Below are 13,232 nucleotides of genomic sequence, written 5' to 3' on the forward strand. Positions count from 1 at the left end.
TTTTTTTTTGGTCATGAAGAAGTTCCCAGGCCAGGGATAGAACCCAAGCAACTGCAATGACAATGCCGGGTCCTTAACCTGCTGTGCCATAGGGAATTTCTATTTTGTCTTTTTAAGTTTCTTTCAATCCACAGCTCCCACCTCCATCCTCTTCCTTTTCATTTCTACACATCTTTGAAGGGACCCAGGCTGTGGGGACTGTTGATTCCCCAAGGTCTGGATTTTCCTATAGTGGATGGACACACATTCCTCTGTGCTCTGTCTTTTTGCTCACTGGTGGCTGAATCCACCAGAGGAGGGTTGGCTCAGGTTGGCCAAGACCCACCGTTGATTGAACTTTCATTGGTGGCACATGCAGTGGCTTGATGTGAGCTCTCAGTTCCCAGACCGGGGATTGAACCCTGGCCGCAGTGCTGAAAGAATGGATTTTGAATCACTAGATCACCAGGGAACTCCATGTCTCCGTTTTTTGATGGTGGAGTTGAACCGGGCAATATCTTACCATTTTGTTTTCATACATTTGCTGGAACAATTTTATAAGACCTTTCCCTGTGCTACTTACTGAGCCAGTGGAAGGGTGGGAAGGAGAGGAGGAAGAACGCTTGTGTCTTGCCTTTCACTTACCCTGTTTTCAAGGCACTGGATTGGTTGGATTGGTTTCCTGCCACCATGGGAAGGGAACCAATAAGGGGCTTCTGATTCTAGGCATTGACAAGGAATGACAAGATTAAATGAAACTTCATGTCCTGGCAACAGGACTCCTGACTGTCCCTGTGAATCCTGGTTTCCTGATAAAGGCAGTGTCTGCCTTCCACTGCCCAGTGGCTCTTTCCCCACCCAGACTCTGTTCTTTTCTTTTCTTTTGCGTGTGTGTCTTTTTAGGGCTGCACACATGGCATATGGAAGTTCCCAGGCTAGGGGTCGAATCGGAGCCGAGTCTGCAACCTACAGCACAGCTCATGGCAAGGCTGGATCCTTAACCCACTGAGCGAGGCCAGGGATTGAACCCAAGCCCTCATGGATACCAGTCTGGTTCATTACCCCTGAGCCATGATGGGAATTCCTACATTCTTTTTCTTATGTTATCTTCCATCATGGTCTGTCCCAAGAGATTGGACACAGTTCCCTGTGCTATACAGTAGGACCTCATTGCTTGTCTATTCTAAATATAATAGTTGGCATCTAGTAACCCCAAACTCCCAGTCCATCCCACTCCCTCTCCCCTCCCCCTTGGCAACCACAGGCATGTTCTCCATGTCTGTGAGTCTGCTTTTGTTTTGTACATAGGTTCTTTTGTTCCATATTTAATTTAATTTATTTATTTGGTTTTGTCTTTTTTTTTTTTTAAATGGCTGTACCCATGGCATATGGAAGTTCCCAGGCTAGGGGTCAAATTGGAGCTGCAGCTGCCAGCCTACCCCCTAGCCACAGCAATGCCAGATCAGAGCCACGTCTGCAACCTACACCACAGCTCATGGCAACGCCAGATCCTTAACCCACTGAGCAAGGTCAGGGATCAAGCCTGCATCCTCATGGATACTAGTTGGGTTTGTTACTGCTGAGCCACAACGGGACCTCCATGTGCCATATTTTGGATTCTACATATAAGTGATATCATATGGTATTTGTCTTTCTCTTTCTTACTTCACTTAGTATGAAAGTCTCTAGTTGCATTCATGTTGTCTCAAATGGCATTATTTTGTTCTTTTTACGGCTGAGTAATATTCCATTGTATGTCTGTACCACATCTTCTTTTATTTTTATTTATTTAGGCCTTTTTATAGCTGCACTCTCAGCATATGGAGGTTCTCAGGCTAGGGGTCCAATCAGAGCTGTAGCCACTGGCCTAAGCCAGAGCCACAGCAATGCTGGATCTGAGCCACGTCTGTGACTTACACCACAGCTCACAGCAATGCCAGATCCCCAATCCACTAAGCGAGACCAGGGATCAAACCTGCATCCTCATAGATGCTAGCTGGGTTCATTAACCACTAAGCCACGACAGGAACTCCAAAACTTTTTTATTTAGTTACTTTTTGGCACATCTTAATCCATTCATCTGTTGATGGATATTTAGGTTGTCTCCATGCCTTGGCTATTGTGAATAATGCTACTATGAACATAAGGGTGCATGTAACTTTTTGGATTACAGTTTTGTCTGGATATATGCCCAGGAGTAGGATTGGTAGATCATATGGTAATTCTATATTTAGTTTTCTGAGAAACCTCCATACTGTTTTCCACAGTGGTTGTACCAATTTACATTCCCACCAACAGTGTAGGAGGGTTTCCTTTGCTCCACATCGTTTCCAGCATTTGTTACTTGTAGAATTTTTTTTTTTCTGGGCCAAACCTGTGGCATATGGAAGTTCCAGGCTAGGGGTCCAGTTGGAGCTACCTACTACAGCTGCTGGCCTACACCACGGCCACAGCAACACGGGATCCGAACCACGTCTGCAACCTACACCACAGTTCCCAGCAACTCCAGATCCTCAACCCACTGATGGGGCCAGGGATCAAACCTGAGTCCTCATGGATACAAGTCGGGTTTGTTGCTACTGAGCCACAATGGGAACTCCAAGACTTTTTGATGATGGCCATTCTGACTGGTGTGAGGTGGAAACTCGCTGCAGTTTTGATTTGGATTTCTCTAATGATTAGTGATTTTGAGCATCTTTCATGTGCCTGCTGGCCATCCATACATCTTCTTTGGAGAGATGTCTATTTAGGACCTCTGCCTATTTTTTGATTTTTTTTTTTTTGTGTTGAGTTATATGAGTCGTTTGTATATTTTGGAGATTAAGATCTTGTCTGTTGCATCATGTGCTGTGGAGTAGGTTGCAGACATGGCTCAGATCTAGTGTGGCTATGGCTGTGGCTGTGGCTGTGGCGTAGGCCAGCAGCTACAGCTCCGATTCAACCCCTAGCCTGGGAACCACTATACGATGCAGGGTGCAGCCCTAAAAAAATAAAATAAAATAAAAATGATTCTCTAGGTGTTCTCTGGTGGCTCAGCAGGTTAAGGATCTCATGTTGTCACTGCTGTGGCTTGGATGACCATTGCAGCATGGATTTGATCTCTGGCCTGCCTGCTGTGGGTACTGCCAAAAAAATAAATAAATAAAAGTAAATCACCAAGGCCAGTCCACGCTCAGGCAGGATGCCTCAACCCCACTTACTGGAGAGGAGAGAATATTGGTATATTATTTGGAACTCTTCTGTAACAGAGAAATATCCCCCTTCCTTTTACTTATTTATTTTTTTGTTTTTATTTTTCGCTATTTCTAGGGCCACTCCCATGGCATATAGAGGTTCCCAGGCTAGGGGATCGAATTGGAGCTGTAGCCACCGGCCTACGCCACAGCCACAGCAACGCAGGATCCGAGCCGCATCTGTGACCTACACCACAGCTCATGGAAACACCGGATCCTTAACCCACTGAGCGAGGCCAAGGATGGAACCTGCAACCTAGTCGGATTCATTAACCAATGAGCCATGACAGGAACTCCACCCCCTTCCCTTTATTTATTTAGTCATTTATTTACATTGGTATGGACTCATGTATATCTTTTTACACACCTTATCGTATTATCCAATCCTGTGTTATTTTTGTGACACACTATTCTAGCTTTTTTTTTTTCTTCTTTTTTTCAGCTGCTATGTTACATACGGAGTTCCCAGGGCAGGTATCAGATCTGAGCTTCAGCTGCGATCTACACCACAGCTGCGGCAACGCCAGATCTTTAGCTGTGCTAGGTCAGGGATGAACCCTCATCCCAATGCTCCAGAGACACCCCTGATCCCATTTTACCAAAGCGTTAACTTCTATTCCAGCTTTTTTTTTTTTTTCCTATTCCAGCTATCATCCATATGTTTTTATGACACTACGTAGTTGCTCTGTCTTTTTTTGGTGGGGAAACTCTTTTCCATCTTTCTTGAACAGTTTAAGTGGCCATTTACATAAAAACTATTGTTTTTTCTCTTTCCCTCTCTCATTCTCTCTCTCTTTTTTTTTTTTTTTTGTCTTTTTGCCTTTTCTAGGGCCACTCCTGAGGCATATGGAGGTTCCCAGGCTAGGGGTTGAATCGGAGCCGTAGCCTCTGGCCTATGCCAGAGCCACAGCAATGCGGGATCTGAGCCACATCTGCAACCTACACCACAGCTCATGGCAACACCAGATCCTTAACCCACCAAGCAAGGCCAGGGATCGAACCCGCAACCTCATGGTTCCTAGTCGGATTCGTTAACCACTGCACCACGACAAGAACTCCAACTCTCTCTTTCTTTTTCCTGCACTTTGCATAAAACCAGCAATTCCCAGACATGTGATTTCAAAGACCCATAGGAAAATCCCCATGGATAGGGACATGCATTTTGTCATGGCAAGTAAAGAAATAAGAAAAAAAATTACACCCATCTATCAACACCATTATAACATAAAATAATATTTTAAGCAAAATGTGCTTTATCACTAAACTATATGGCAGAGTTGCTGCTCTTTTTTTTTTTAATTGTCTTTTGTATTTTTAGGACCACACCCATGGCATAACGGAGGTTCCCAGGCTAGGGGTCGAATTGGAGCTGTAGCTGCCAGCTTACACCACAGCCACAGCCATGTGGGATCCAAGCCATGTCTGTGACCTACACCACAGCTCACAGCAACACTGGATCCTTAACCCACTGAGCAGGGCCAGGGATCAAACCTGCGTCCTCATGGATACTAGTTGGATTTGTTTCCACTGAGCCAGGATGGGGACTGCTGTTCTTTTTTTTCTCATTTCCCTGATCACTATGGATCCAAAGGCCCTTTCTGGAAATTGATCCATAGGGTTATCAGCACATACTTTGCAGACATCAATGTGGAGTTGGGGGTCCATGAGAATCTCCTGGATATTCATGGGGCACTTCTGGAAATCGAAAGCTGGAAAGGTGGAGTCAGGAAGTGGGGTCAGTATTTCAAGCAACCCCACATCAGTGAACACCAGGACTGCCTCTTCTGACCAGATGTCTTGGTCTGCAAACTAAGAGAAAAATGACTTCTGAGATCAACTCATTCTCCTTCCTTATTTTTTAGGATTTTTTTTTCTTGGGATTCAGATTTATATAAGGTAGACCAAAAACAAAACCAAGAACAAAAAACAAACAAACAAACAAAAAAAAACAAAAGAAAACAAAAACCTAAGAAACCGAAAACCCAAGTAAAGTCATAAGTACACTTGTTGAGACACCTACTCATCAGCTTCTTTCATCCCTTGATGGTTAAATTAGAGGACACCAGGAAAGTATTCTGCACTTATTCACAGTTCATGGACCATTCTGGAACCAGATGAAAGCTACAGAACCTCTCCCTACAAAACACACCGGCCATTGGGATGTCAAGGTAAGGCTTTGAGGAGACAGTCTGTCTGCATACCCAGTGATCTCACCATCCTATCCCATTCTTGGGCAACTTTCTGGAAATAGGTTGGCTGAAGATCTGGCAGGGAAAAGGCTGAAGAGGCAGTCAGAACACCTTGGGGGACTTTTCTGGCTCAGCTGCTCACAAGTTGAGGGCCTTAGGAGACAGAGAAACCTGAACTCTGGTTTTCTCCTGTGTAAAAGTGGATGCTATCATCTCCTTCAAAGGGCTGTTGTGGGAATGAACTAACATCAGATACACATGATGTACAAGATAGTGTGAGCTAAGCCCAGTACTCACCACCTCCTGCCTCTCTGACCTCTGACAAGTGAATTTAACTCCCTGTGCCACTGTTTTTCCATCTGTCCAATGGGAACAATATAGGTTCTACTTTTTTTTTTTTTTTTTAGGGCCGCACCCACAGCATATGGAGGTTCCCAGGCTAGGGCTCCCATTGGAGCTGTAGCTGCCAGCCTATACCACAGCCACAGCAACTTAGGACCCGACCTGTGTCTGTGACCTATACCACAGCTCATGGCAATGCCAGATCCTTAGCCCATTGAGTGATGCCAGGGATTGAACTTGGGTCCTCATGGATGCTAGCTGGGTTCATTAACTACTGAGCCATGATGGGAACTCTGACTTCTTTTTTGTTGTTCTTTTCTTTTCCATATGCACCCAAGGCATATGGAGGTTCCCAGGCTCGGGGTGGAATTGGAGCTGCAGCTGCCGGCCTATACCTGAGCCATGGCAATGTCAGATCCAAGCCACATCAGGGACCTGTGCTGCAGTTTGTGACAACACCGGATTATTAACCCACTGAGCGAGGCCAGGGATCAAACCCACTTCCTCACGAACACTATGTTGGGTTCTTTTTTTTTTTTTTTTTTCCCCAGGGTTGTTACTGTGGCATATGGAAATTAGGGGTCCCTATTTGGCTAGGGGTGGAACCAGAGCTACACCTGCTGGCCTACACCACAGACACAGCAACTCGGGATCTGAGCTGTGTCTTCAACCTACACCACAGCTCATGGCAATGCCAGATCCTTAACGCACTGAGCAAGGCCAGGGATCACTCCAACATCCTCATGGATACTATTCGAATTTGTTTCCACTGAGCCGCAACGGGAACTCTCGGTTCTACTTCTTAAGGCAATGGCTGGGGTAACAGACAGCAGGTGCTAAGACCAGCATCTGCCATATTCTAAGTGCTAAGTGTTAGCTGCCATTGTTGTTTTAATAGCTACTGAAATTTCTATTCAAATTATTAAATGTTACTTTTTGTAATGTACAATGAATTAAAATTAAGTTATTGCCATTGCTATGAAAAATACTATTGCTATTTTAATAACTAGAGCAATTTCTTCAGAAAAAGGATCAGATGTTTGTGAACAAGATGATTATTCTTTTTTTTTTTTTTTTGCCACATCCATGGCATTTGGGATTTCCCAGTCTGGGGAATGAACCCTTGCCTCCACAGTGACCCAAGCAACTCAAGAGACAATGCTGGATCCTTAACCTGCTGTGCCGCAGTGGGAACTTACCAAGACAGTTATCCCTTACCAACAAGGTAACAATGGGGTTGTACCGACTCTTTCTGTTTTTGGGTTGATTCTTTTTTTTTGCTTTTTATGGCCACACCTGTGGCACATGGAAGTTCCCAGGCTGGGAGTCAAACTGGAGCTGCAGCTGCCGGTCTGCACCACAGCCACAGCAATGTGCCATCCAAGCCATGTCTGTGATCTATGCCACAGCTTGCAGCAATGACAGATCCTTAACCCACTGAGTGAGGCCAGGGATCGAACCCACATCCTCATGGATACTAGTTGGGTTCTTAACCCACTGAGCCAAAATTGCAACTCTGGATCGCACCTACTTTGATTAGAGAACTCGACAGAATTCCCAGGCTGCCATAGTACAAATTACTCTCCCGAGTTAAAACTGCCAGTTCGTTTTCATCTAGAAAAAAACAAAACAATGCAGAACAAGAGTTGAAATGAGGGTTGTTTCCGTGGACCAAAAATTTTTTTTAATTAAAATTAAAAACTATCCCAAATTCCATCATACAGACCAGGGGTCAGCAAATTTCTCCTGTAAAGGACCAGATGGTAAGGATTCTCTGCTTTGCTGGTCATGTGACATCTGATACAAGACAGCTCATAAATGGATAGGTGGAATTGTGTGCCCATAAAACTTTATTTACAAAAACAACTGGTGGGGATGACCTTGAGCCTTCAGCAGCCACATGGCGACTCTCTGGAGGCTGAGCACCCTCTGTGGGGCCCAAAAAGGAGGAGCTCTGTTCCTCTGAACCCCGGTGGTCAAACCTGCTCATGTCTCAGCATTTCTCCGGAGCCGACCTTCCGGGGGATGGTGTGGAATGCAGCACATTCACCTGTCACCCAGCCACCAGTCTGATTCCAAGGCTGCATCTCTCCACTGGACTGGCAAGAGGGCTGTCAGCGTTTTGCTCCTGGGCCTATTTCCAGCGGCTTATTTGAATCCTTGCTCGGCAATGGACTACCCTCTGGCCACAGCCCTCACTCTCCATGTCACTGGGACACTGGACAAGTTGTTACTATGTCAGAGGGGATGCACTGCAGAAAGCTGCCCAGGCAGGCCCTTTGGCACTCCTGGCTCTCATCTTTGCTGGGCTTTGTTATTTTAACTACCCGATGTGGGCCTCTGCAAAGCTGTTGCTATGATGTGGAAGCTCTGGACTTTTAGACTTTATACCTTGAGAACTTCATACACCTCCTCGCCTCTGTTCTGTCATGCCATTCGGCTCACAATAAGGAGGAAAGAACAGATAAGTCAATTGGTGAGACAAACCTCTTCTCCCAATCAGCTGGTTATTTTTATTTTTTTGTCTTTTTAGGGGTGCATCTGCAGCATATGGAGGTTCCCAGGCTAGGGCTCGAATTGAAGCTATAGCCACTGGCCTACACCAGAGCCACAGCAACGTGGGATCCGAGCCATGTCTTCAACCTACACCACAGCTCTTGGCAATGCCGGATCCTTAACCCACTGATGGAGGCCAGGGACGGAACCTGCACAAGTGAGATTCATTTCCACTGAGCCACGACAGGAACTCCCAGCTGGTTATTTTTAGAATTTAATCTTTGAGGAAAGATTTGAGAGGAATTGCATCCAAGAAGTTGTGAGACTAAGCTCTGTATTCTGGAGTATCTCTCAGCTTCTCATAAGACTCAGTGTAACTAAGCATTCTATGTGAGCGTTTGCCTTTTAAGTTATCAAACTTTTAACGGGAATTCAGCTTTATTACTCTCGGTACCTGATCAAACTTCTATATTTGTCCTAGGATGATGGAGAAAGGGAAAGACTGTTAAGTCATAAATAAAGACTTTGCAGAAAATTAGGCAGTGTTTAGTTTTTGCAGACTATTACTGATGGTTACATGTCCTAGGGAAATCAGAAAATTAGAAATGCTGATATTTCACATTACTGATTTCTAAATCCCTCGAAGAAGAGCCTGGAGAATTTCTGAATAATAGAGAAGTTCCATGTAGGGAAGAGGTCCTGTTATAGATGTTTCAAATTGTTACAGATTCTCAACTGAGACTTAATCCTCAAATGTGTTTATTTCACTTGTTCAAAAATAATCTGTCCGCAAAGATAACATTATAAGCAATAAATTGTTGTTTTCCTACTGTGGGGATCGCTAATGTGAAAATGCATTCTCTAAAGTTTTTAAATAAAATGCTGGGGGAGTTCCTGTCATGGCGCAGTGGAAATGAATCTGATTAGTAACCAAGAGGTGGCGGGTTCGATCCCTGACCTTGCTCAGTGGGTTAAGGGTCGAGCATTGCTGTGAACTGTGGTGTAGGCTGGATGCTGTAGTTCCGATTGGACCCCTAGCCTGGGAACCTCCAAATGTTGTGGGTGCAGCCCTAAACAGCAAAAATAAATACAAATTAAAATGCTGTATAAAAAAAACCCACAACTGCTGGGCTGGAATTGGCCCACAGGTCATGCTTTGCTGACCCCTGACTTAGTGACCACTGTTAGGATTTTAGCAAACATCCTTTCTGATAGTTTTTTTTTTTTCTTTTTCAGTCACACCCTAGGCATGTAGAAGTTCCTGGGGCTGGAGATCGAAACCGAGCTGAAGGAGCGAACTTTGTCACAGCTGCAGCAACACCAGATCCTTAACCCACTGCACCACAGCAGGAACTCCTTTTCTGGCAGTTTTATATATGTGGAATCATATTCTGGAAGGCCTCTTGCACCACGGGTGGGAATATAAAGTGGGGCATCCTGTACGGAAGGTAGCCGGGCAGTTCCCCAAAAGGTCAAATGCAGAGTGACCATTTGACCTTATATGCATCTAGGTGTTAACCCAAGAGAAATGAAAACACATGTCTGTGTGAAAACCTGTACTCGAATGTTCATGGCAGCGTGACGCATCATGGCCCCAGAGAAGAAACAACCCAGATATCCAAAGACAGTTGAATGGATAAACAACACGTGGTCCATGCTTACAGTGGAGCGAAACGCTGACACACCCTACAATGTGGATGAACCTTGAAGACATGTAGTCAAAGACGCCAGTCACGAAAGACCACAAGATCCCTTTCCCACGGAATGTCTACAGTAGGTGACTCTATAGAGACAGCAGGTAGACTGGTGGTTGCCAGGGGCAGGGGAGAGATGGGGGCTTGTGGGGTGAAGAATATGGCTTTCTTTTGGGAGGTTGGCCATGAAAATGCTCTAAAATGGATTGTGGTGATGGCTGCCCAACTCTGCACATACTGAAAAAAAGAAATGAGTTCCCTGGAGGCCTAGCAGGTTAATGATCCAACTGTCACTGCCAGGGTTTTGGGTTTGATCCTTGGCCAGGAACTTCTGCCTGATGCAGGCTTCCCCAACAAAAAGAAACACTGAATCGTACACTTTGGGTGAACTCTATGGTATATGAATCATATCTCAATAAAGCTGTAACCAAAAAAAAAAAAAAAAAGAAAGAAAGAAAATAATCTGCTTTTCCTGTGTCTAGGCCATTTGGGCTGCTATAACAACACTGTAGACTGGATGGCTTACAAACAAGACACATTTTTCACAGTTCTGGAGGCTAAAGTCCAAGATCAAGGTGGCAGAGGATACGGAGCCTGGTGAGAACCTGTTTCTGGGTCTACAGTTAACTTCTAGCTGTGTCCTCACATGGCAGTAGGGGTGAGGGACGGAGTCGTGGATCAGCAGTTTACAAACCCAACTAGTATGCATGAGGATGCAGGTTTGATTCCTGGCCTCGCTCAGTGGGTAAAGGATCTGTTGTTGCCGTGAGCTGTGGTGTAGGTCACAGACATGGCTCAGATTTCACACTGCCAAAGTATACAGAAGTAGGATTCCTGGATCACATGGTAGTTAAATTTTTATTCATTCATCCATTAATGGCTGTACCGGTGGCATGTGGAAGTTCCCAGGACAGGAATCGAACCCATGACATAGCAGTGACCTGAACTGTTGCAGTGACAATTCTGGATCCTTAACCTGCTGCACTACAGGGGAACTCATTTTTTTTAGGAATCACCATACAGTTTTCCTCAGGGGCTGCACTTTTTTTTTTTTTTTTTTTTTTTTAATGGCTGGACCTGTGGCATATGGAAGTTCCTAGGCCAGGGGTCAAACTGGAGCTGCAGCTTCTGGCCTATGCTATAGCCACAGCCACGCCAGATCCAAGCCACATCTGTGACTTCCACCGCAGCTTGTAGGAACACTGGATCCCTAACCCACTGAGCAAGGCCAGGGGTTGAACTCGCATCCTCACAGACACTATGTTAGGTTCTTATTTTTATTATTATTTATTTATTTTATCTTTTTGCCTTTTCTAGGGCCATTCCCGTGGCATATGGAGGTTCCCAGGTTAGGGGTCTAATCGGAGCTGTAGCCGCCAGCCTACACCAGAGCCACAGCAACACCGGATCTGAGCTGCCGTCTGCGACCTACACCACAGCTCACGGCAACACCGGATCCTTAACCCACTGATTGAGGCCAGGGATCAAACCCACATCCTCATGGTTCCTAGTCAGGTTCGTTAACCACTGAGCCACAACGGGAACTCCTTGGCTGCATTATGCATTCCCATGAACAGTGCATAAGGGTTCCAATTTCTCCACACCTACACCGACATTTCTCTCTCTTTTTTAGGTGTTGGTTTCCATTTCTCCATGGCCATGTCCAATGCAGCATTATTCACAGAAGTCAAGATCTGGAAACAACCTAAGTATCACTGGCAGATGAATGGATCAAGATAATGTGGGCCATCCATACAATGGAATATTATTCAGCCTCGAAAAGAAGGGAATCCAAGAGTTCCATGGCAGCCTAGCAGTTAAGGACTCAGTATTGTCCCGGCAGTGCCTTGGGTCCCTGCTGTGGCACAGGTTCAGTCCCTGACCCAGGAATTTACACATGCCGTGGGTGTGGCTATATAAAAAAAGAGAAAATCCTATAATATGTGACAACATGGACAAACACTGAGGACATGATGCTTGGTGAAATAAGCCGGACATAGAAGGATAAATACTGTCTAATTCCACTTACAGGAGGTCTCTAGAGGAGTCAGATCCATCAAGACAGAGGTAAGATGGTGGGGTTGGGGGCTGGAGGAGGGGCTGGGAGTCTGTTTCATGAGGACAGAGTTTCAGTGACACTAGATGAAGATGTTCTAGAGATCTCTTGTACAACGTTGTGCCTACTATACTGTGTGCTTAAAAATTTGTTCAGGAGTTCCCTTCATGCCTCAGCGGTTAACCAACCCAACTAGGATCCATGAGGATGTGGGTTTGATCCCTGGTCTCACTCAGTGGGTTAAGGATCTGGCGTTGCCGTGAGCTGTGAGGTAGGTCGCAGATGCAGATGGGATCTGGCGTTGCTGTGGCTGTGGTGTAGGCCAGCAGCTGTAGCTCCGATTCGACCCCTAGCCTAGGAACCTCCATATGGTGCAGGTACAGCCTTAAAAAAAAAGCCAAAAAAAAATTTTTGTTCAGAGAGTAGATCTCATGTTAAGTGTTGTTACCAAAATAAAATACAAAATGATGTGTGATGAAAAAGGGAAAGAGGGGTGGACCTCGGATCTGGCGTTGCTGTGGCTGTGGTGTAGGCTGGCAGCTACAGCTTTGATTCGACCCCTAGCCTGGGAACTTCCATATGCCACAGGTGCCTAGGCCATAAAAGGAAAAAAAAAAAGGTGTGGGGGGCAGTTTGGACACAGACACACTCAGAGAGAAGGTAATGGGAAGACACAGGGGGAAGACAGCTGTCTGCAAGCCAAGGAGAAAAGCCTCAGGAGGAAACAGCCTTGCCTTGATCTTGGACTTCTGGCTTCCAGGCTGGAAGACAATAAGTGTTGATATGGTCACCCCATTTGTGGTGCTTTGTTACAGCAACCCCAGGGAATGAGATCCAACTACATTCCATTTCATCATGAAAGGGCACAAAAGTTTCTGCCCTGACTCATACCATAATGTGTAATAATTATATTCTGTTTCTGTTTTGGTGGGGCTGGACCTGACCAGTTAGCGGTGAATAAGTTGGGTCTAAAGCCCTTCTAGAAATCTACCCGCAGCTCAGGCACGCACTGGCAGCGATGCTGTGGATGGTGATGTTGGCGTCAAAGATGGAAGGATACAGGATGTGTTGTCCTTCTCGCACCCGGACCGGGTCGACCAGCTGACCTGTGAGATAACAGGACAAATCCCAAGACCTGTGCACATGGTGGGAAGGGGGATCCCCTGCTGCCCACCCTGACTCTTGATTCACAAATTTATAAGGAATCAAGGAAAATGTAGCCGCAAGAGGCAATGTTGTAAAA

At 45.5% G+C, this 13,232-nt stretch overlaps 1 protein-coding gene and 1 pseudogene across 1 annotated transcript in view; one reads left to right on the forward strand and one right to left on the reverse strand.

The window, feature by feature from the left end:
* CATSPERD (cation channel sperm associated auxiliary subunit delta) overlaps positions 1-13,232 on the reverse strand; it is a 58,701-nt gene that overhangs the window by 16,876 nt on the left and 28,593 nt on the right. Inside the window, exons 10-12 of the mRNA XM_005661304.3 lie at positions 13,000-13,095; positions 7,275-7,357; positions 4,845-5,021 (exon numbers count right to left, since the gene is read on the reverse strand). Coding sequence (XP_005661361.1) covers positions 4,845-5,021; positions 7,275-7,357; positions 13,000-13,095 — 356 coding nt within the window. The remainder of the gene's footprint in view (positions 1-4,844; positions 5,022-7,274; positions 7,358-12,999; positions 13,096-13,232) is intronic.
* LOC110259125 lies at positions 7,480-9,757 on the forward strand (annotated as a pseudogene).

The sequence above is a fragment of the Sus scrofa genome, chromosome 2 (genome assembly GCF_000003025.6).
Source record: "Sus scrofa isolate TJ Tabasco breed Duroc chromosome 2, Sscrofa11.1, whole genome shotgun sequence".
NCBI classification, from domain to species: Eukaryota; Metazoa; Chordata; class Mammalia; order Artiodactyla; family Suidae; genus Sus; species Sus scrofa.